The 21,327-nt window shown below is 51.9% G+C and overlaps 8 protein-coding genes across 8 annotated transcripts; 6 read left to right on the top strand and 2 right to left on the bottom strand.

Moving 5' to 3' along the window:
• The first annotated feature begins 210 nt into the window (after positions 1 to 210).
• Positions 211 to 4,008, top strand: P174DRAFT_443895 (C-1-tetrahydrofolate synthase). The gene is made up of 5 exons (XM_024827941.1): positions 211 to 777; positions 840 to 860; positions 917 to 954; positions 1,025 to 3,552; positions 3,620 to 4,008. The coding sequence occupies exons 1-5, from the start codon at positions 654 to 656 to the stop codon at positions 3,726 to 3,728; spliced, it is 2,820 nt and encodes a 939-aa protein (XP_024680496.1). The 5' UTR covers positions 211 to 653; the 3' UTR covers positions 3,729 to 4,008.
• Positions 4,009 to 5,042: 1,034 nt separating this feature from the next.
• Positions 5,043 to 7,273, top strand: P174DRAFT_462408 (NADP-dependent isocitrate dehydrogenase; the record flags this gene model as incomplete). Its single annotated transcript, XM_024830124.1, has 8 exons — positions 5,043 to 5,369; positions 5,663 to 5,709; positions 5,920 to 5,953; positions 6,009 to 6,147; positions 6,201 to 6,237; positions 6,294 to 6,790; positions 6,850 to 7,065; positions 7,110 to 7,273. The coding sequence occupies 8 exons, from the start codon at positions 5,043 to 5,045 to the stop codon at positions 7,271 to 7,273; spliced, it is 1,461 nt and encodes a 486-aa protein (XP_024680497.1).
• A 728-nt stretch (positions 7,274 to 8,001) lies between these two features.
• P174DRAFT_443902 (uncharacterized protein) lies at positions 8,002 to 9,589 on the top strand. The gene is made up of 6 exons (XM_024827942.1): positions 8,002 to 8,232; positions 8,292 to 8,328; positions 8,379 to 8,446; positions 8,498 to 8,877; positions 8,929 to 9,002; positions 9,054 to 9,589. Exons 1-6 carry the CDS (start codon positions 8,098 to 8,100, stop codon positions 9,449 to 9,451), a joined length of 1,092 nt encoding a protein of 363 aa, XP_024680498.1. The 5' UTR covers positions 8,002 to 8,097; the 3' UTR covers positions 9,452 to 9,589.
• Positions 9,590 to 9,661: 72 nt separating this feature from the next.
• pgxC (putative extracellular exo-polygalacturonase) lies at positions 9,662 to 10,984 on the bottom strand (the record flags this gene model as incomplete). The annotated part of the gene is made up of 1 exon (XM_024823593.1): positions 9,662 to 10,984. One exon carries the CDS (start codon positions 10,982 to 10,984, stop codon positions 9,662 to 9,664), a length of 1,323 nt encoding a protein of 440 aa, XP_024680499.1.
• A 499-nt stretch (positions 10,985 to 11,483) lies between these two features.
• On the top strand, positions 11,484 to 12,569 carry P174DRAFT_443905 (SRPBCC domain-containing protein). Its single transcript, XM_024827943.1, has one exon. The coding sequence runs from the start codon at positions 11,578 to 11,580 to the stop codon at positions 12,220 to 12,222; it is 645 nt and encodes a 214-aa protein (XP_024680500.1). The 5' UTR covers positions 11,484 to 11,577; the 3' UTR covers positions 12,223 to 12,569.
• Positions 12,570 to 14,258: 1,689 nt separating this feature from the next.
• On the top strand, positions 14,259 to 16,467 carry P174DRAFT_443907 (protein kinase domain-containing protein). Its single transcript, XM_024827944.1, has 2 exons — positions 14,259 to 14,398; positions 14,454 to 16,467. Exon 2 carries the CDS (start codon positions 14,751 to 14,753, stop codon positions 15,975 to 15,977), a length of 1,227 nt encoding a protein of 408 aa, XP_024680501.1. The 5' UTR covers positions 14,259 to 14,398; positions 14,454 to 14,750; the 3' UTR covers positions 15,978 to 16,467.
• A 439-nt stretch (positions 16,468 to 16,906) lies between these two features.
• Positions 16,907 to 19,199, bottom strand: P174DRAFT_410787 (uncharacterized protein). The gene is made up of 2 exons (XM_024824252.1): positions 18,781 to 19,199; positions 16,907 to 18,718 (listed from the first exon to the last, which is right to left on the bottom strand). The coding sequence occupies exons 1-2, from the start codon at positions 18,905 to 18,907 to the stop codon at positions 16,992 to 16,994; spliced, it is 1,854 nt and encodes a 617-aa protein (XP_024680502.1). The 5' UTR covers positions 18,908 to 19,199; the 3' UTR covers positions 16,907 to 16,991.
• P174DRAFT_410791 (putative endosome-associated ubiquitin isopeptidase (AmsH)) lies at positions 19,155 to 21,287 on the top strand. The gene is made up of 2 exons (XM_024824253.1): positions 19,155 to 19,603; positions 19,660 to 21,287. Exons 1-2 carry the CDS (start codon positions 19,457 to 19,459, stop codon positions 21,136 to 21,138), a joined length of 1,626 nt encoding a protein of 541 aa, XP_024680503.1. The 5' UTR covers positions 19,155 to 19,456; the 3' UTR covers positions 21,139 to 21,287.
• The last annotated feature ends 40 nt before the right edge of the window (positions 21,288 to 21,327 follow it).

Here is a 21,327-nt window from a genome sequence, read left to right on the forward strand (position 1 = left end):
CACTAACCTAAACCAGCCCTAAGGTACCCGGGTACTATTCCAGATCGAGTCAAGACCCATCTGCATCTTACATAACCCTTTTCTAAGGCAGAGTCAAGCATTTGCATGTGAGGATCTAGCGGGACAGTACCCAAGGCAGTTTATCATGGAATGACTCAAAACTCAGAAGAGATTTTTCTCGTTTCCCTCAGAGAGTGGGAGAAATTGGGAAGTCCGTTGACTTACTCAATGATCAGTGTGTAGATGAGCCTATCGTTGGATTTCTTCAGTGCTTTTTACTGTGTAATTATCTATAGGGGTCACTCCTTTAATCCCTTTCAAGGTGGAGCTTAAGTTGTCATTTGTTTTCCCGACGGAAATCTCCTATTGTCACTCGTCCGAGGGCTGCACCTAAAGCCCCCAACAAGCAGCAGTCGATGCCCTTTCCCCCCGCTCGTTCGGCGACATTACCCCGCTGCGCTGTGATTTCGAAGATCTTCCCCTGTCGTCTTCGCAGTCAGCTTTACTCTTCTTACATCCTCCCATTCTTGACTTCTCCTCTCCTTGGAACTTCTCGACATCACTTCGCTGGACGTGTGGTCGACTTTCCCGGTTCCAAGACCTTCCCGAGATCATCACTTTCCCGTCGGTCATTCTCCAGCACATCTACCGCCATGGGGGCCACAAAGATTGATGGCACGGCCATTGCCAAGAGCATTAGAGAGGGATTGAAAGCCGAGATTGCAAATATTCAAGAGTCCAATCCTCGGTTCAAGCCGAGTTTGGTTATCTTCCAGGGTACGTTAGCCGGACATCATGAAACCGACCCGGCGGAGGTATTGACATTGCTTAAATTCTAGTCGGCAATCGATCGGATTCGAGTAAGTTTGATGACATTCAACGCCTAGATATAAGGGGTGTTCTAATTTGCTTCAAGGCACATATGTGCGCATGAAATTGAAGGCCGCTGAAGAGGTATGGATATAAATCTCGTAATCTCCACCATACGCCTTTGGAGCCTTACTGATCCACTGCATCTGTTAAGGCGAACATTCTCTGCAAGATTGTCAACTTTCCCGAATCGATCTCCCAGCCTGAGATCCTTCAGGAAATCACAAAGGCTAACAACGATCCCTCGGTGCACGGCATCCTCGTCCAACTTCCCCTTCCTAGCCACCTGTCCGAACATACAGTCACATCTGCAGTTGCGGACGAAAAAGATGTCGACGGTTTCGGCGCAATCAATATTGGAGAGTTGGCCAAAAGAGGTGGCCATCCCCTCTTCGTTCCCTGCACCCCGCTGGCTGTTATGGACCTCCTCAAAGCAAGTGGAATAGACCCCGCCGGCAAAGAGGCAGTTGTTCTTGGCCGTAGTGACATCGTCGGTAGCCCTGTCAGCTACCTGTTGAAAAATGCAGATGCCACCGTGACTGTCTGCCACTCCAAGACGCCGGACATCCCCCGCATCGTGAAGAATGCCGACATTGTTGTTGCAGCCATTGGAAAGGCAGAGTTCGTCAAGGGCGACTGGCTGAAGCCTGGTGCCGTTGTTATTGACGTCGGCATTAATTACAAGCCTGATCCTTCGAAGAAGTCGGGACAGCGTCTCGTCGGAGACGTCGACTTCGAGTCCGCCGTAGAGGTAGCTTCGCAGATCACTCCGGTTCCCGGAGGTGTCGGTCCCATGACAGTTGCCATGCTGCTGAAGAACGTCGTTACTTCGGCCAAGGCATACTTTGAAAAGCAGCGGGACAGACATGTTACGCCGCTTCCCATCAGGCTGGTCCGGCCTGTTCCTTCCGACATTGCCATCTCCCGTGCTCAGTACCCCAAGCCCATTACTCAAGTCGCCGCGGAGGTTGGCATTGCTCCCCACGAGCTGGAGCCTTACGGCCACACCAAGGCTAAGATCAGTTTGAGTGTTCTGGACCGCTTGGCTCACCGTCGCAACGGACGTTATGTCCTGGTGTGCGGTATTACTCCTACGCCTCTTGGAGAGGGCAAGTCCACGACTACACTCGGTCTTACTCAAGCGCTGGGCGCACACCTGAACCGGATCGTATTTGCCAATGTCCGACAACCGAGTCAGGGTCCCACCTTTGGTATCAAGGGTGGCGCTGCCGGTGGAGGCTACAGCCAGGTCATTCCCATGGACGAGTTCAACCTCCATCTGACCGGTGATATCCACGCGATCACTGCTGCCAACAACCTTCTGGCTGCCGCCATTGAAACTCGCATGTTCCATGAAGCCACCCAGAAGGATGCCGCTCTTTACAAGCGGCTGGTCCCCGTCAAAAAGGGCAAGCGCGAATTCCAGCCCATCATGTTCAGAAGACTCAAGAAGCTTGGCATTACTAAAACGAACCCTGACGATCTCACCGAGGAAGAAATCCGTCGTTTCGCGCGTCTTGACATTGATCCGCAGACAATCACCTGGCGCCGTGTGTTGGATGTCAATGATCGCCATCTCCGAGGCATTACCGTCGGACAGGCCCCTACTGAAAAGGGTCTGTCACGCGAGACGGGCTTTGACATCTCCGTGGCCAGTGAATGTATGGCCATCCTTGCGTTGAGCAACAGTCTCGAAGACATGCGCGAGAGATTGGGACGCATGGTCGTTGCCACCTCTAAGAGCGGGGACCCCGTGACTTGCGACGATATTGGCGCCGGAGGAGCCTTGGCCGCCCTGATGAAGGATGCTATCAAGCCCAACCTGATGCAGAGCTTGGAGGGAACTCCAGTGCTGGTCCACGCCGGTCCCTTCGCCAACATCAGTATTGGTGCCAGCTCTATCATCGCCGATAAATTGGCGCTGAAGCTTGCCGGTACTGAACCCGATGAGGATCACGAGGCTAAGACTGGTTTCGTGGTTACTGAGGCCGGTTTCGACTTCACCATGGGAGGTGAGCGTTTCTTTAACATCAAGTGCCGGTCTTCTGGTCTCTCCCCAGACTGTGTGGTCATTGTTGCCACCGTCCGGGCACTGAAGGTTCACGGTGGTGGGCCAGAGATCAGCCCTGGAGCGCCGCTCCACGAGATTTATCGCACTGAGAACACCGAGATTCTCCGCAAGGGCTGTGTGAACCTCAAGAAGCACATCCAGAACGCCAAAATGTACGGAGTGCCGGTGGTTGTAGCCATCAATCGGTTTGAGACGGACACGGAAGCCGAAATCGCCATCGTCCGCGAGGAGGCTATTGCTGCCGGTGCGGAGGATGCCATCCCTGCCAATCATTGGGCCGAGGGAGGTGCCGGAGCCGTTGACCTTGCCAAGGGAGTGTTGGCAGCTAGCTCCAAGCCCAAGGACTTCAAGCTCCTGTACGACTTGGAGGGCAGCATCCAGGAACGCATTGAGCGCATTGGAAAGGCCATGTACGGTGCGGAGAAGGTTGAGTTCAGCGAGCTGGCGCAGAAGAAGGTCGACACCTACACGGCACAAGGCTTCTCCAATCTTCCGATCTGCATTGCCAAGACCCAGTACTCCTTGAGTCATGATCCCGCGCTCAAGGGCGCCCCAACGGGCTTTACAGTTCCCATCCGTGATGTTCGGCTGGCGGTTGGAGGTGGATATCTGTAAGTGCTTATTTTACCACATGGCTCCAGCGGATCAATCGGCTAACCAGTGGATGAACCCACACAGTTACGCACTTGCGGCAGACATTCAGACCATCCCCGGATTGCCGACTGCTCCGGGTTATCTGAACGTTGATATCGACACCGAAACGGGGGAGATTGACGGCCTATTCTAGGCTGATTGAGACCGTCCCTTGGTGTTCAGCGCTTTTTCTCATTTTCGGAGTGATGTTTATCTCCTCCGGTTATATATCATATTATTGATTGTTGTACACTTAATTCAACATGTATGAGCATGATGACATTGGATTGGATGGTTGTGTCTAGATGCTGGTGGTCTTCAACATACTGGGATAAAAATAAGAGCGGGGACTCGGAGTTGGTTCTAACCTCCCCGATACGTGGCACAGAGCTAGATAGTAAATATCATAGAAATGACAGACAAAAAATCCCACCAACGTGCGCCCTGTCTGGGAGACTGATATTAATCGACTCGGATGATTAATCATCGATATTATCACCTGATAACTTGAATCTCTCACCGAAGCCAATTCCACTCCCATGCGGTACCAAAAGATCCGCATATAGGCGATCTCGGTGTGTCGCTTTCCGGCGGTACGTAGTATATTATGGAATCCGTTGCCGCAGGAAACCGAGGTTATTTCTGATGTACACCTCTCATTTCAGAGGGACAAAAGGGAACAATATGAGTAGGAAACAATATAAGGAGCACCTTAGTATTAAAACCGGATGACATGGTCATTTTGTGTTAGTTCGAAAATCAGGATCATGAACATTAGTGTAGGTAGATATGGAGTAGTGTCCGTGGGTTCATGGTAGTGGTTCATTTCGAAATGTCCGGCTTCGGCGCTTTGAGCGGAGTCCCAAGTCCTGCTAAGGAAAAAAGGTCAACAAAACAACTAAATCAGATCACTTGGAAGGACGTGAGGAGCAAAAAGAATCAGTCATAAAGCAACCGGGCAAAGGCTTTTCCTCCTGGGATAAGAGGACGCTTTCTCCTTCATCCTTTTGGACCGGATTTCTTCACTTGGACGTTCCCCAAATCTTCCTCCCACCCCAAACTATTACTGTCATCACCGTTAAGCAATTTTCCGGGCGGTCCGTTCTGCCCGTGTTGCCCCAGAAATTTAGCAAGTGAGAGCCCGTGAATCAGTAAGTTATGCTTGTTCCCTGACCATCTTCTCCGGCTTGACGGCTGCTTCCGACTCCACTGTCCTCCTTCCAGCCGAGCCTCTTCTTGCTATTCCCTCGGGTACTGCGAGCTTGTGAGTCTGCAAAGTCCACGCTTGGCTGACAGAAGCAACCTGGTTTTCCCGTTAGAAGCGAAGCGGAAGTACCGATTTGCGAACCGCCTTGGGCCGACCAATATCCACGCCATACTCTTTGTTTGCAATAGGGCCGAGACGCAGAACCAGCGAGGACAGGCGCGCGAGAGTGTTATATTGCAATTTCCCTAATCCCAGATCGATATGAGCTCCCTCCGCTTCAGTTCCGCTTTTGCGCGTCGTTCCCTCCACGCCTGCGCCCCTCCTCGATCTGCCCCTCTCCATTCCTCCGCTGTTCGCTTTTCTTCCCTTACCTCTTCTACTTCTTCTGTCTCCTCGACTTCCTCCTCTTCCTTCTCTACCTCTGCTGCTGTAGCTCGCCCTCAGCGTACTCTTGCTTCGTCCTCGCTCCCTGCTTCTTCCCGCTGGTCCGGAGTAACCTCGTTTCGTTTGACCCAATCGCGCACCATGGCCACCGAAGGTACCAAGATCAAGGTCAAGAACCCAGTCGTTGAACTGGATGGCGATGAGGTAGGTTTCCTCTCGTCGGATTTGAAATTCGAATTCGATCTGCAGCTAGATCGCTTGCCTCTCCGTTCTTTATATAGCCTTTACTGGTTTCACTGTCACAAGCGCGTCGGACGTGCATTTTCGTCATAGTCTGCGAGAACGCGGGGAAAAACGGCGGACTGCGCCTGCTGTACCTGGACAAAGCTGTCAATCTTCCGAGGATTATTGACTCATACCAAGCAATGCTGGCTCGATTCACATGTTGTTTGTTTGATGGATATGTGGGCTAACGAATGGTGTTTCGACTATTCTAGATGACCCGTATCATCTGGCAGGAGATTAGAGAAAAAGTAAGTTCTTCGTCCCCTGCCTCCCCGCTGCCGCTGTCAGCTCTACCTGCATGCGGGCCGTTCCCCTCCGAAGCTCTGCGATCAATCACCTTTTCTCTCTGTGAAGCTAAGACTTATGTCACTGACTTATTGTCTCCTTAAAGTTGATCCTTCCGTAAGTCTGTCCTGTCGATTGTCTTCGGCGGACTGCCAGCGGGATGTGAACTGAGATTCTGGATTAGTTACCTTGACATTGACCTCAAGTACTACGACTTGGTATGATATACTCTTATATTCGGTAATAGAAGACCTCGACGCTAACTCGTTCCAGGGTATTGAGTACCGTGACCAGACCGATGACAAGGTCACAGTCGAGGCTGCTGAGGCCATTAAGAAGTATGGTGTCGGTGTCAAGTGCGCCACCATCACCCCTGATGAGGCCCGTGTCGAGGAGTTCAAGCTGAAGAAGAGTAAGCCTTGCCGCCTCACTTCATTTGAACCATTCTCTAACTTGTTCCTCAAGTGTGGCTCTCTCCCAACGGTACCATCAGAAACATTCTGTATGTTGTCCGCAACCTACTGGTACTCCTTCGGGTCAAATGCTAATCCATTGTAGCGGTGGAACGGTCTTCCGTGAACCCATCGTCATTCCCCGTATTCCTCGTCTTGTCCCCGGCTGGAACAAGCCCATCATCATTGGTCGTCACGCCTTCGGTGACCAGTACCGTGCTACCGACATTGTCGTCCCTGGGCCCGGTAAGCTCGAGCTCGTCTACACCCCCGAGAACGGTGAGCCCCAGGCGATCAAGGTCTACGACTTCACCGGCGGCGGTGTTGCCCAGACCCAGTACAACACCGATGCTTCCATCCGTGGCTTCGCTCACTCCAGCTTCAAGATGGCCCTGATGAAGGGTCTGCCCCTGTACATGAGCACCAAGAACACCATTCTGAAGAAGTACGATGGCCGCTTCAAGGATATCTTCCAGGAGATCTACGAGTCTACCTACAAGAAGGAGTTTGACGCCAAGGGCATCTGGTACGAGCACCGTCTCATTGACGACATGGTTGCTCAGATGATCAAGAGCGAGGGTGGTTTCGTTATGGCTCTGAAGAGTGAGTTCGCCCTGGTGTCTTTCCACCATGAATGTCGTTTACTGGACTGACGTGTGAAGATTACGACGGTGATGTTCAGTCCGATATCGTCGCTCAGGGTTTCGGCTCCCTTGGCCTAATGACCTCCACCCTGACCACCCCTGATGGTAGCGCCTTCGAGTCCGAGGCCGCCCACGGCACTGTCACTCGTCACTACCGTGAGCACCAGAAGGGCCGCGAGACCTCCACCAACCCCATTGCCTCTATCTTCGCCTGGACCCGTGGTCTGGTCCAGCGTGGCAAGCTGGACGAGACCCCGACGTCGTCGCCTTCGCTGAAGAGCTCGAGCGCGCCTGCATTGACGTCGTCAACGAGGAGGGCATCATGACCAAGGACCTGGCTCTGGCCTGTGGCCGCAAGGAGCGTGAGGCCTGGGTTACCACCAAGGAGTACTTGGCTGCTGTTGAGCGCAGACTCAAGTCTAACCTCAAGGCCAGACTGTAAGCGTTTTAACTCGTTCTATCTGTTCTATTCTTTGATTTGCATTGATTGTACTTAAATACCATTTTCAGCATGAAGGCTTTTCTGGAATAGCCGCAATATAAAAATTATTTTTTGATAGATTTGGTTGCCTCGTTCAAGACTATCTTGCAGCAGAACAGCTTTCCTTGTTGATGTTGGAGCTGTCTGAGGCATGCTGTGTTGTGCTTAAGGTCGCAGACTCGCAGCCCCACTCAAAGAGGCAAGCTGTAAGGCTTGTCTCTCGACAATCGACATTATTGTTCACGTGTCGAACTGCTCCTCATTATACTTTTCGAAACCAACACCAATTGATTCAATTGACGCTTCTACTTCCTTGACCCACCTAACTCCCTCGAGAAGTGAGTGGAGGATCAGCAAGGGACCCTCATGCCTGATTGGGAAATACTGGGGTCACGCCGGGGATGTCTCGGAACTGGTATGTAGGGGCATTCGATACCGGAATCTGATCCGCCACCCATAGCGCATTGGGACAAAGTAAATTTCAACTATACCAGTCAAAATCGTGCGTTGTGGGAAGGCCCACCATCTGCTAATGTTTCGTGGTAGGATGGACGATCCAGATGCGGGCAGAGTTTGTATTGACGCAATAGAGTCACATTCCAATGAGGCTGTCTTAATAAGCACTTGGCCACAGCGACATATCTCCATGCAACACAGTAACATCAGGCAGATAAGTTTGTAAGATGTTCTAAGAGTATGGAGCAGCAGCTACTCGCATCAATTGAAGACTGAGTGCTGTCGAAGATGCCGTCGCCTCGTCACGGCGACTCCCTTCACTCATAGACATGACCGCCCGGATATTGGGCGTTACCACTGCACTCTTAGTACTGTCGACCTTGACAGTTGCCCTGCGGTTGTACACTCGGTTTGGGATTGTTCGGACACCAGGTTGGGACGATGCATTGATTGTTGCGGCAGTGGTAAGCTCGTGAAACGGTCGCTTGATTGATGTCAGAGTACGACTGGTTGACGAACCAAGGGAACGAACTATGTCTTCTATGCATGTCTGATCATAGGTAAGTCGCCGGCTTGTGTGAGCCCGTGGCTTAAACTTATCCCGGAGTAGAACTTCGACACCACTTGGGAGAGAAACAAGATACACTCAGCGAGCATGATATGCGAACTCAGCTCAAGGTACGTACTTCACACTTGAAGTGAGGCCATGATAGCTAACTCTACTGGCAGGCCCTCTGGCTGACCATCCCATTTTATAATCTCACCCTTACACTGGCCAAAATCTCCATGATCCTGCTATATATGCGTCTCTTCGCTTCCACGAACAAACGCTTCCGAATCCTTCTCATCGTCTTTCTCGTCTTCATAGTCATTGTCGGCCTATGGACCCTCTTCGGCACTTTTCTTATATGCCTCCCAGTCCGCGGGTTCTGGGACCACTCCGTTCCAGCCACATGTCGCTCCTTCGCGGTAGTGTGGTGTCTCAATGCCGCGCTGCAGATCGTAACGGATTTAGTCGTCGTCACGACCCCGATACCCACGCTCGCACGGCTGCGCCTACCAACCAGACAAAAGTTCGCCCTGATATTAGTGTTCGCCCTGGGATTCTTGTACGTCTCTCCCTTCTCCCCCGTCTTCCAACCATATACTAACGCCTCCAGCGTCTGCGCAATGAGCATCATCCGCCTCGTTAGAATCATCCAGCTCGTTAGCGGCGACAGCGACGAATTCTCCGGTAAGATTGCTTCCCCCATATCTATCCGCCACAAGACTGACATATCATAAGAGCGCAACGGCCCAGCAGCCACCTGGTCCTCCATCGAAGCCAACATCGCCATCATCTGCACCTGCCTACCGCCCATCCAACCCCTCCTCACCCGCATCTGCCCGCGCCTGCTCTCTTCGCGCCCGCGCCCGCGCGACAGCCAACGCCAACGCGAAAAGGAACTACCCTCTGTCCACTCTTTCCATCTTAATAACCCGTTCGCTGTGACGAGTGGGAATTACTCAGCTAGCATCACTGGAAATTGCTCGGTCAATGGGGATGAGTTGCATGATACGGATGGGATCCAGGTTGTTAGGGAGTTGAGGTGGGATTTGGACCATGCAGAGAGACGATCCGAGAGTACCACTGAGAAGGAAAGTGCGAAGAAGCAAAGACGGGATTCGGGGTTTGCGGGGTGATTGGCTGGTTTTCGGCACCCTGATTCTTTAAGAGGGGAGTGTATAGATATGCTCTTTGTAGGTTTGCGAAGTTTATAGACTTTGTGTGGAGATGTGAAAAGTCCGTACTGAATGAGCGGGATAACTATTATACTGGAGAATATAAAGAGATGCATGGTAAGGGTTCAGGTATCTATGCTCAGGCACATACATACATACATGGTCGACCAATCACTGAGGAACAAAGGTACCATTCTTACACTCGAACCCAAGCTTGGGGTTCAGCTGCGCCGTAGCCTTCATGCAAATAACACTAGGCGAGTCCATACTCTGTGGGTGAAGCCGGATATTCTCCGTCCTGAAGTTCTTGCAGGAGGACTCGGTGTTGCACTCGAGCACGATGGCCTCGGTATGCTTCAGGTTCGGCAGACCGGCGTTGTACCAGCACGGATCGGTGACGCACGACCCGTCACCGGGGTGGAAGGTGTTGATGGAGCCCGAGAAATCGGACCAGGTGAAGTCCTCCATCATGACGGATGAGGAGGGGTCGATGGTGCCCGCCCGCGAGGCGCTCTGGTCCGAGTAGCTCTGGGTGACGAAGATGGGGAACGTGACGTTGAAGACGCGGATGTTCTTCCAGACGACGTTCTTGACGAGACCCTTGCCGCCGGACCAGGACTTGAAGCGGGCGGCGTACAGCGCGTCGATGACGGTGACGTCCTCGAAGCGGACGTTGGTGATGTTGGCGAAGTCGGTGGGGTCTTTGCCTAGCGAGCCGATGCTCATGCCGTGCGACTGGTAGCCGATGGTGTTGCGGGCGAAGACGATGTTGTGCGACGGGGAGCCGACGGCGATGGCATCGTCGCCGTTGTACATGATGCTGTCGGTGATGCTGATGTTGGTCCCCTCGACGTCGAAGCCGTCGGTGTTGAAGGGGAAGCCGCCCGTCGATTTGGCGTCGACGATGGCGTGGGTGACGGTAATGTCGTCGCCATGTAGCTTGACGTTCCACGCGATGGGCTTGCGCGAACGGAAGTTCTTTATCGACGCCTGGCTCGTCTTGTAGCTCATCAGGTGCGGCCGGTTCGGGAAACTGCTGCTGTTGGCTGGGTTTGCGTCCCACCAGGCCTGGCCGTACGAGTTTATCCAGCCATTGTTGATATCCTCGGCTCCCGTCCAGTCGACGCGGGGGCCCTGGAACGTGAACCAGGTATTTTGGCCGGATTTGACGATGTTCTGTACGGCGGTAATGTTCTGGGGAAGATGTAGGTTCCCGAGTACTCGAATCTCGACATTGCTGAGATTGGTCGCTTTGATCGGGTGGAAGATGTTGTAGTCAACACCCTCCTGGAAGATGATGACCGAATTCTCCGCGCATTGGGCAAAGGCGCTCGCGACGGCAGGTGAATCATCGGCGGTTCCCTGAGGGGATGCGTAGCTTGAAGGAATCACACATTTTCTCGAGCGAGTTTGTATCGATTGACTGGGAGCTCCCAAAGCCAGCGGGGCAAGAGAGGCAAGAATGCCCAGAAGAGCTGGGTTGGTAATCAGCATGATGGATTGAGTAGAAGTAGTTGCTGGGGCACATACCACGGACGCACAACTCAGTGAATTTAAACAGTTTCCCATCAGGATAGCTCCATCGAGCAGGGCCTTCAGGAGTTACGGAGTACTACTGCACGGAGAAACTCAAAAGTCAAATAAGTTGTATGGACGGAAATTTGAGCTCCACCCGTATAGAGCTGATCAGAGCCAAGATGGATGCTTAGTAGGGGGTCATATGTCATCGCATTGGTGGAGGAATTAGGACGGAGACTGGGGACAATATGGGTACTCCATAGTTGACAGTAGCTAATTGACTAGTCGAGGTTATTATCATTTCGAGATGAAGATTTCCAATAGTATCTGCTTTGAGTCTTAATCGGGACTTCTGGAGTTGGCAGACTGACGCCGAGGGCCTTGCAGCCTCAGGCTGTGACCCTTGCACCTGACCTACTAAACTCAAGCTTATGTGGAGACTGTGGGCCATCGTAATCTAGATAGACATCGACAACAACGACTCTAGGCGATTCTAGCTAGACAGCTCGAACCACCAAACTATTGGTACTCACCTTTAGGCTACTACATCTACTTGATCACAAATCATCATGACAGCTACGTCTACGACTACATCCCCATCCCTCAGCTCCAACTCGACCCCCAACATCTCCGCATCCGACGCCGTCCTCCACCTCAGCAGTGCTACACACATCGACGCACCGTCACAAGATGTCTGGAACGCCCTAATCGACACCTCCACCTGGCCAACGTGGAACACCTTCGTCCCGCGCGTCACCATCCGTGAACAACCAAACACCCCCGATGCCTCCGCCGACTCCCTCTCCCCGATCCTACAAAAGGGAACCAAAATGACCTTCCACGTACACATGTATCCCTCGTCGACTAAACCGCAAAAGGTGAACGATACCCAGCTTACAGTCATCGAGTTTGAGCCGCCCAATCCCGGCGCCAAGAAACCTGGGCGGATCGTGTGGGCCAGTGACCCCGATGCCAAGGGCGGATTTCCTGCGTCGCTGCTGACGGCGGAAAGGGTACACGAGATTGTGGAGGTAGAGGTTCCAGGGAAAGATGGGCAGATGAGGTGGGGGACTGAGGTGCGCAATTGGGAGGCTCAGGTTGGGTATTTGGTGTATATTGTGCGGTGGATGTTTGGGGGTCGATTGAAGGAGAACTTTGAGATTTGGGTACGGGATTTGAAGGGGTATGTTGAGGGGAAGTCGCCAGGAGCTTGACTGTGTGTGATGAAGGATTGAATGAGTGACAACTGAGAAGTGATGCAAAGGGTGATCGACTGGTTGTAGCCGGGGTTTCAGGAATCTGGACTGGTTTAACAGGGTTCTCAGTCGGCTGACATGCAGGACGTGATCAAGAGACTGGGGAATAATGAATACGTGCATCAGCTGTTCCAGGTCTACCTCTTGCTTGGGTATCTTGATGCTGCTCAGCTAAACGGTAATGCAGTGGAACCATTGCACAAGAAAACAAACATATTTCCTGCGGATGTTCGCGTACAGGGATCGACTTCCGGGAAGCTGATGTGATGACTCCTTGGTTTCCTGAGGCTCGTATTTTTACGATATCAAAGACACATATACCCTCCTAGAGCTATATTTAACAATCCTGAGCGGTTAGATAGCTATTTAAATTGCTATTGCAGGCTCTTACCCCGCGTCGACCATGAGGACTGCATGAGTTAATTTCAACGAATCACAGATCTATGACAGCCAACATTTGGAGATATGGTCATAGCCCGGGGTTTGAGAGGTTGATAAATATCTCCGCATTTTATCAAGTACAAGGCTGAACCTACCGTAGTGAGGCCGGAGTAATTCCGAAGCAGAATACCTCTTAGTTACATACTAGAATTAAAAGATATCGGCGATGACGTTGCGTACTGCAGTTCAAACTTGATTCGAAGGCAATCGGAGGCTTTGGAGACTGTTGAGGCTTAGTGCAGGGTTAATGGGTGTTCTTAATTCTTTCTCGAGCAAGGATCAGCTCCTGACTTGCGTAAATGTGGAGAAAGACGTCCTCAAATCTCACACTATGCAAAAATAGTCGGTAAATTTCCGTGGCTGAGAGTGAGCCTCTCACACGTGGGGGTGGAGATTGGCTACGAACTTGTCGCGAGGATAGATCAAAGTGACAAAGAGGCAAGGGCCTCTTGGACACGAAACTAATGAGTGAACTAAGGTCGGGGTACGACTATCGGTTTCCGAAGAGAACTATTATTATCCTCAAGTCGAATGCTCTATCAGACCTATCCCTGTCCTGAGGCCGTCCTCTGTCGGTAAGATTACCTAATCTATTGCTCTCTGTGACGCGGAAATGACAGCCGTTTGGGCGCTTCCGGGTAATTTCGTGGCGTCCGAGCGGAGACGAACCAATACCCACCGGATTGCCCTATTGGGTCAACCGGATCAATCGGGGAGCCGACTAAACCTGTTTGCGTTTAGTGGCCGTATCTGGGAACTGCAGAAGCGCCGAAGACTAAGGCAGGCAAGACCCTGTTCGCGGTATATTATTACTTACCGTACCATTACGACACAAGGAAATCATGGGTAACCTCAAAAAATGCAAAGGGCAAAAATAGTCGTCCATGGACTTATTTCAAGCATCAGTGTAGTCTGCCTCGAACTTGATATAGATAGACAGGATGAGAGTATGGTCAAGTTGAAGGTTATAGGATGAATAACGTGGTGTCTTATAACTACCAGTGCAAGAGGATTGGTCATCGTTAATTTCTGTCGACCAAACAGGATTCATGTCACTGTAACCCTTTGTGATAGCCAGGGCAGTGCTACCTTGCCTAAAGCAATAAAACTACCGAATAATTATCTAACTACTTCTTGTACTCCGTATGGCTGACTCCAAGTGTAACAGTAGTAAATGAATAGTCGTATTCCTCCGAATCCTTCTCGTTCTTCTAGATTGTGATGGACTAGATAGTAATTCCTTGGTTTCATCCATCGTCCTCCATCTCTCAGGTTTAACATTGTCAATTAAGCTCCTCGTCGATCCCCGAACTTTTGCCCACTTTTTGTGACTCGATTTTCCCTGGTCGAGACCGTTTGCTTTTTCTGTTTTTTTCTTTTCCTTTTTCTCTCTTCACTCGCCCTTATCTCGTCCTTCCTTCCTTTCCCTTCCCTCGATCTTATTCCTCTTGCAGCGTCTTCCATCATGTTTTCGGTCTTTCGTCGCTTTCGTTTCTCCCTCACTCTGTCTTCTTCCGCTCCTAGTTTCCTCTGACCACCCGTCTCCGTCCGGGCCTGGATCCTACCACGAGGTTCCTCTGTCACCCGCGTCACACGCATTGCCACTCACATCATTTTTAAATACTCGCTCCCCAGACTCGTGGCCTCTATAGATTCATAGATCGTGTTCGTTCGTCTCATCGCTTAATCCAGAGTATGCGCCTTGGTTGCCCGCTGTCTGCATATTACTTACTCGCTTATTGCGTCAGACATCTATATAATTCCTGTCGCATATAGCGTCGTTCACGTGAAGTAATCCAGCGCATTTTCCACCATTATCACCAATCGCCTCCGCATATCAGCTACTTATATCAGCATTTATTTTTCACATTGTGAGCTATATACACGACATCTTTGAAGATCAGTGACGACGCTTTATCGCATTCCTTTGCTCTTCAAGTTGCCTTTCATCTTAGCCGAGTGACCAGACACCGCGCGTACTGTCCAACTACTGCAGCACGATCAAGGCGAACCTATCGCAGGCGCATTAAACTTACATATTCATCATGGCGGCACCTAATATGCCGATTCGTCTTTCGGTCCACACTGGCACCCAAGACGGCAAGCACCCCCAGCTTCCAAAAGGGTCACAGCCAACCCCTCCAATTACCCCAACTATCGGTCATGAGAGCAGTTCGCCCGGAGTCGACACACTCAGTCGCTCAGTATCTCCTGTGTCCTTTTCAGGAGGACAGCTGCATGACATCTTACCATCTGACCGTCGGACTGTAACCGCGCCACGCAAGTTCTCCGACGCGTTGGAGTTCCACTATGACTCCAAGGGTCGCAAGGTCGAGTTCGGCCGTGGCGTTTGGAGCGTCGTTTACATGGCATCCTCCCGCGCATCTTCCACCCCAGCTGCACTGAGTCCTCCAAGCTCGCCCGCATCAGGAAGCCGCGTGGTGGCCGTCAAAATGCCTGGGCGACGCGATGCGCCCCCAGTGCTTGACGCGGAGGCCCTAGCGCTGACCCGTCTGAGCATGGTTCCTGGTTGCGAGGACCATATCGTGCCATTCCACGGCTACATTGCCGATTCCCATGCCATCGTCATGGGCGCCGTGCCGCTTGCACTCTCAGCCTATATTGAAGAAAAGGCCAGTGCAGCCAAGAAGCACATGTCCACCAGCACGATGTTTGACCCCGTTCAAGGCATGGCCGAATGGCACGGTCTCGCGAAGAAGCTTGTCGCGGGACTCGATTGGCTCCATAACGGCGCTCGAATGGTCCATGGTGATATCAAACCTTACAACTTTCTATTGCGCCCCCGCCCTATTGCCAATGACTCGGATTCCGATGAATTCCCCTTTGAGCCGCTCTTCGCAGACTTTTCCTCTGCGCACCCCATCGGCGACTGCACCTCCGCAACCGAGGGCACGGCGCTGACAGCCCTAACGCCCCCATTCACCGCCCCTGAACTGCTGTCCATCTCGGCGCTCAAGTCCCCTGACGTCGTCCCGACTCCGGCGTCAGACGTCTTCTCGCTCGCAGTGACTCTCCTCGCAGCCGCGACGGGAGATCTCTTACTGTACCCGGGAACAAGCAGCATGCAGCGTCTTGCCATGGCCCGTGAAGGACACCAAGTCATCGACTTTGCTCGTTCGGGCCAGAGTGGCGCTCGCATTCCCAGAAAGGGCATAGTCGAGCAGATTGTCAAGCCAGCCATTGCTAAGGATCCGTCCCAACGCATCGATCCTGCCGACTGGCTGGGGCTGGTGATGAACACCATGACTTGATCTTTCAGTTTTACCTCCTTCATTCTCTGATTTACTAGAATTTCAATCCTCCGGCCTATTGGATGATCTGGATCTGACGTTTCTCCCTCTCGTCTCTCCTTGCCTTGTCGGGGCTATGGCCTGCGCCGTTCTTCTCTTCTTCTCTTCTTCTCTTCTTCTCTTCTTCTCTTCTTCTCTTCTTCTCTTCTTCTCTTCTTCTCTTCTTCTCTTCTTCTCTTCTTCTCTTCTTCTCTTCTTCTCTTGTCTTAAACAAATCATTATAAAGGATACCCGATTAGATTTTCATTGATTCTGGACAATTTTGACGTTGATGCGATATACTTTTCTTTTCTTGCTATGGCTGTTATGTGGATACGTTGGGTTCTGAGTATACAGTGTACGAACGTGTTATCAGCCTGCTATGTGTGACAAGTATCCCTGCCACGAGATGCACTCCTGTTGTATCCAATAAGGCAGATCAAAAATGCCATGTTGTAGTACTATCCCTGAAAGTCTGGGAGTATATTCGATGTAGACGTACGTTACACGCGTCAGGCCAACCCACCTTTCTCTAGGGCATGTTGGCCGTGGACAATGTCACGGGTGGCTGTGACCTGCCGCCGCTACGCTTCGCCATGGAAACCTATGCCATATAACATGTGAACTATTGATCCAGTACAACTCAGCAACAAATGTTCTTACTTTGAAGTTCAAAGATCCCAGATAAGAATCAGGCCATGGAAGTCCTTTCAGAGGATAATTTCTAGTCCTACGGTGGGATGAGCTACCTTAGCTAGCAGACACTGTCGGGTCACAGACACCTCTCGGTTGCTATCTTCAGTTGAAGCTTAGGTCGCTATATGTATGGAGGGATTGGATTTTCGTATGGCCGTGGTTATCTGGTGGCCATGACATTAAAGAAATACAGTATGTTGGTCTGGAGACGACCCAGTGGATGATAATTCTATTGACGATGGTGATGATACAAGCCGATTATGGCTATAGTACAAGGCGAGTATGGTACAAAAGGTAATGCTATCTAAGCTTCTTAGGTTCAACGCTATATTCGCCAGCTCGAAACGAGGTCAACGTCCCTCCAAGCAACCGATTCAACTGCACCACGTTGACCTCCGTATTGCTATCTTTCTGATACTCCATGATAATCTCCCACAGTGTGATAGGGGAAAGACAGCGGATCCGCACGTCGGTCAGGTCATAGTCTAGGTTCTCCTGGAAATTAGACACAGGGTCTAGTGGTTTGCTGGGGTCTTCTCCCGGACGACCGTGGACGGTTTTGGGAAGACTGTCAAAGTTCGGCTTGGGTGTTCTGGCAGCATGTGTTGCTAGGCTGGGGATGGCGCGGACGAGGTCGTTGATGGGTCGGCTGGGGAAGAGAGAATTGAGGAGCTCGGAGACGGGCATTGCGCCGCGGCTGCCGAAAATGAGGGAGACGGCCTCGTAAATGCGGTATAGATTGGCTCTGGAGGCCTCGTCGACCTGGTTGGAAAGGCGCGTGATGGGGGAATTGGCGTCAGCCTCAAAGTAGATCATGGTCATGTCGGTTTCCCTTGGGTAGAGTTCCTCGGGCTGGATGTGGAGGGGCTCAAACGGGCGCCGGTCCCAGAGGAGAACCGCGTCATCGAAGGTGCCGGTGGAGAGCGCGCTGCGGGCGTCGTCGATCATGTTCGGGACGTGGTGGAGGACCTCGAAGTGGACCTCGGAGCTTAGCTTGGCGATGTCGGCTTTGAGGGAAGATATTTGGTCCAGGATCGGCTGGAGACCCTGCAAGTCGGCGGCTTGATCCGCAGCCTTACGCGACAGAGATCGATGGAGCCCGTCTATCTTGATCTGTTTGTCCGCCAGCTCTTTGCGAAGGAATGAGTTCCGATTGTCATATCTCAATTGGATTAGTGCCCTCTGTTTCTTTTTCTTCAAGGCGGTATCACTGGGAGACTCCTCCGCAGTCTTAATCGTTTTCAAGATCCTGTCGTGCATATCGGTTTTGATGCGAGGGACATAGGGATAAGGGGACTGCCCCGGCTCAGAAGCCTCTGGAGCCAACGGGATCGGCGGGACTTGTCGTCCTGCAGGAACTACAATATTGCGTTGCGCGCTCCTTTCAGCGACCCGTGCCGCGTTAGCAGCTGCCAGGTCCCATCCCTTGGCCATAGTCCAGGTGCTTTGATCCTGGGTCGATGCGACTTCAAAAGCGTGTAATGCGACATTTTCCGTGACCAAAGCCGGACGGTTACGATGGGACACTGATCGTGGAAGGATCGTCTGCGTCTCGAACAGAGGCAGTGTGGCAATAACACGGACACTTCCATATGTATGGAGACCGGACTGCCGCATACAGGCCTCCATGAGGGCCGACCATGACCGCGCCGGTGTGTAGTGATCTAGTTTGGAAGCGTTCGGAGGCACATTGGCCAAAACCAGTAGCGCATCGTTTTTAGCCAACGCGCCCGAAGCATCGCAGTTGGAGAACCCCTGTTCCGGTAGATGTTTGGCGAGAAAGCCGTGCCAATCCTCATCGAGATCGTGTATATCTTGAGAGACTAAACTGTAGCAGGGTTTGCTTTCGGCAAGCGTCTTGAGCATCGGTCCGAAGACTTTGATATTGGGCTCCACAAGTACATGGCGTCGAGGGCGCAGAAAATCGTTCACTTTGGACGACCATAATCCAGCACCGGGCCTGAGATCAAGGACATCCACTGGCGGTTTTCGAAGGAGATACGGCCCGAGGCGTTGAAGGATGTCATCTGCGACAAGGCGTATCAGCATCATTCACGAAAGTCTTTTATTGTCATTCCACATCACTGACCACATAAGCTCTCGCTGACGATCTCCGGTTTCTGTAGCCTCTTCCTCTTCAGCGGGTTGGGGATTTGCTTCTGCAGAAGTCCTGTTATCGGAAATCGAGCGAGTGGCGCCCATCGGTTCGGCTTCATCTTGCTGATGCTGATGCGCGCTCAATGCGACTGAATAAAATTTAGTCAGTCAGATATATCACAGTAAAAACAATCAAACCCGCACAGCAGCTCCATGCTGATTTGTGGGTAGTCTCCCAGTCTGAAAAAGAATATTTAAAGTATGCAAAAAGACGTCGGAGAAGTGATAGCGGAGGTGGGGAGCTTTGAACTTGAAGCTCCGCCGGCGGGATCAGAAGTAGGCAAGTTCGCCCATAACATCAAGGACCCCTCTTCACCTGAACACCTCCATGCGTCTCGCATATCATTCCATCTCTGACTCTGATACTGTACTTTTCCAAAGTTGTGATGACCAACCCCGTACCTACTGCCTGAGATTCCGTGCTACCAAGGTCTGGCTGCCTAAATGAGGCCTCCCCCACCATAACATTAGCTGGTCGTTGCACCAGAACTGAATCACATCACGCCTGACCTGACCGTTTCCATTTCTGAAATCACTCCGGACTGGAACCATCAGATACCAAATCCCAGACGTCTGACCACGTAAACGTCTACTTGCTCAGGCACACCATGGCTTCGCATGCACCCACACCCGGCATGGGAGCGTCACCACCTCAGAGCGTGGAGAAGATCACACGGATTGCGCAAGACTACGAGTACAACCCCCTTATACCGCTACGAAACTGGTTGAGGACCGCATCCACACTCCTCAGAGAGGTAGGACACCTAGCGGCCTTCTCAGCTTTCAACACTAACTTTCTGCTCCATCCTAGGCTCGAATATACGAACGGGAAGGCCATGACGAGCAAACATACCTACTGTTATTTCGACACGCACAGCTAGTACTCGTGAACCTAGCAAAGCACCCTGATGCCAAAGATGAAAAGTACAGAAAGGCTCTCATGGAGGCCGAGAAGGAGGTCCGGATCAATCTCGGGAAATTAGAGGCTCTGAAACCCCGGATCAATAAACGATATGAGCGTTACGCCCAGTTGATGCGCGAACGTCAAGCTCGGACTTCGCATCAGGAAACAACCTCGTCGAAGCAGGTGCAACCATACGATCCCGCGTTGGCGGGAGTAGTCGAACCTTTGGAGGCAGGGAAGAACAGAGATTTGGCAGTGCAGCTTGCACGGACGGAGATTAGCCGGAGGGCGACCGTCAGGAAAGCCTTGCGTCAGGCTGGTGTATCACCAGAGGAGGAGCAAAGTCGGCGTACGGCGGGTGTGTGGAACAATTGGGAAGATGCTATGGATAAAAATGGACGCGGGATGGACAATGACTTGAGCCGCCGGATTCAAGATGTGAGACTCAACATCGACCAGCAAACTCATGCGAACACTCGTCCGCAGCAGATGAAACTGGCACAGCCGTCCACTAGCACCTACAAGTATCCCTCCGTCCCTCGAACAAAACCGCTGGAGCCTTTGCCGTCTGCGTCGACAAACGTGTCCCGAGACGGAAAGAGCTTGCGCTCGGAAGCTCCATTGCCACCGCCAAAGGAGCGATTCGAATCAGACCAGTCGATATTTACTGACGGAGCGTCCCCACCACCACTGCCCGAGAAGGTCTTGTCGACACCAGCTCCGGCTGTTCCAGAGAAAGGACAGCCGATGGCAGATGGCGGAAGCTCACGTCCAGACCTGAACCCCTCCAGCTTCACATTCAAGCCGTCGGCATATCTAGAAAACGGGACACCGTTGCGCACCTTGTGGCTGCCTCCCGATCTACGAACGCATTTCCTGGTCGTAGCGGCTCCCAACACGCGTCGCAATCTAGAGACGTGCGGCATCCTATGCGGAACTTTGATTTCGAACGCACTGTTTGTCTCCAGGCTGCTTATTCCAGAACAAACGGCTACGTCAGACACATGCGAAACCGTAAATGAGTCTGCAATCTTCGACTACTGCGATTCTGAAGATTTGATGGTGCTAGGCTGGATTCATACGCACCCCACACAGACATGTTTTATGAGTTCGAGGGACCTCCACACGCATTGTGGATACCAAGTGATGCTGCCTGAGAGCATTGCGATCGTTTGCGCGCCGAGCAAATCACCCGACTGGGGTGTATTCCGACTCACTGATCCCCCGGGACTTAAGACGGTCCTGAACTGTACGCAGAGCGGGTTATTCCATCCCCATGCGGAGGCTAATATCTACACCGACGCGCTACGACCTGGGCACGTCTATGAAGCTAAAGGGTTAGAATTCGAGACTGTGGATCTTCGCCCAAAGGAATCCCGGGTTTGATGTTTGATGTTGCGATGTACTATGCATGATATGGCTTGCTATTATGATACCATCTCCAGTGATTTGCTGTTTGTCCTCCGCTTTAGAACCATTGCCATGTCTAGCATACATTGCATTATACGACAACAAGATGTTACTGCTTTGCTTGTACCACGACATCCCTTATAGACTGGCAGTCAATTAATTGAG

The sequence above is a fragment of the Aspergillus novofumigatus genome, assembly GCF_002847465.1.
Source record: "Aspergillus novofumigatus IBT 16806 chromosome Unknown P174scaffold_6, whole genome shotgun sequence".
Classification (NCBI taxonomy): Eukaryota; Fungi; Ascomycota; class Eurotiomycetes; order Eurotiales; family Aspergillaceae; genus Aspergillus; species Aspergillus novofumigatus.

What these genes read in the sequence shown, in the direction of transcription:
- P174DRAFT_443895 (XM_024827941.1), top strand. Translation starts at nt 654, where the DNA reads ATGGGGGCCACAAAGATTGATGGCACGGCCATTGCCAAGAGCATTAGA. An exon ending in CGGCAATCGATCGGATTCGA is followed by an intron (nt 861 to 916) that starts GTAAGTTTGATG and finishes ATTTGCTTCAAG; the next exon opens with GCACATATGTGCGCATGAAA. An exon ending in GCGGTTGGAGGTGGATATCT is followed by an intron (nt 3,553 to 3,619) that starts GTAAGTGCTTAT and finishes GAACCCACACAG; the next exon opens with TTACGCACTTGCGGCAGACA.
- P174DRAFT_443902 (XM_024827942.1), top strand. Translation starts at nt 8,098, where the DNA reads ATGACCGCCCGGATATTGGGCGTTACCACTGCACTCTTAGTACTGTCG. An exon ending in CATTGATTGTTGCGGCAGTG is followed by an intron (nt 8,233 to 8,291) that starts GTAAGCTCGTGA and finishes TGACGAACCAAG; the next exon opens with GGAACGAACTATGTCTTCTA. An exon ending in ATATGCGAACTCAGCTCAAG is followed by an intron (nt 8,447 to 8,497) that starts GTACGTACTTCA and finishes CTCTACTGGCAG; the next exon opens with GCCCTCTGGCTGACCATCCC.
- P174DRAFT_443905 (XM_024827943.1), top strand. Translation starts at nt 11,578, where the DNA reads ATGACAGCTACGTCTACGACTACATCCCCATCCCTCAGCTCCAACTCG.
- P174DRAFT_443907 (XM_024827944.1), top strand. Translation starts at nt 14,751, where the DNA reads ATGGCGGCACCTAATATGCCGATTCGTCTTTCGGTCCACACTGGCACC.
- P174DRAFT_410787 (XM_024824252.1), bottom strand. Translation starts at nt 18,907, where the DNA reads ATGAAGCCGAACCGATGGGCGCCACTCGCTCGATTTCCGATAACAGGA. An exon ending in CGTCAGCGAGAGCTTATGTG is followed by an intron (nt 18,719 to 18,780) that starts GTCAGTGATGTG and finishes GCCTTGTCGCAG; the next exon opens with ATGACATCCTTCAACGCCTC.
- P174DRAFT_410791 (XM_024824253.1), top strand. Translation starts at nt 19,457, where the DNA reads ATGGCTTCGCATGCACCCACACCCGGCATGGGAGCGTCACCACCTCAG. An exon ending in CATCCACACTCCTCAGAGAG is followed by an intron (nt 19,604 to 19,659) that starts GTAGGACACCTA and finishes GCTCCATCCTAG; the next exon opens with GCTCGAATATACGAACGGGA.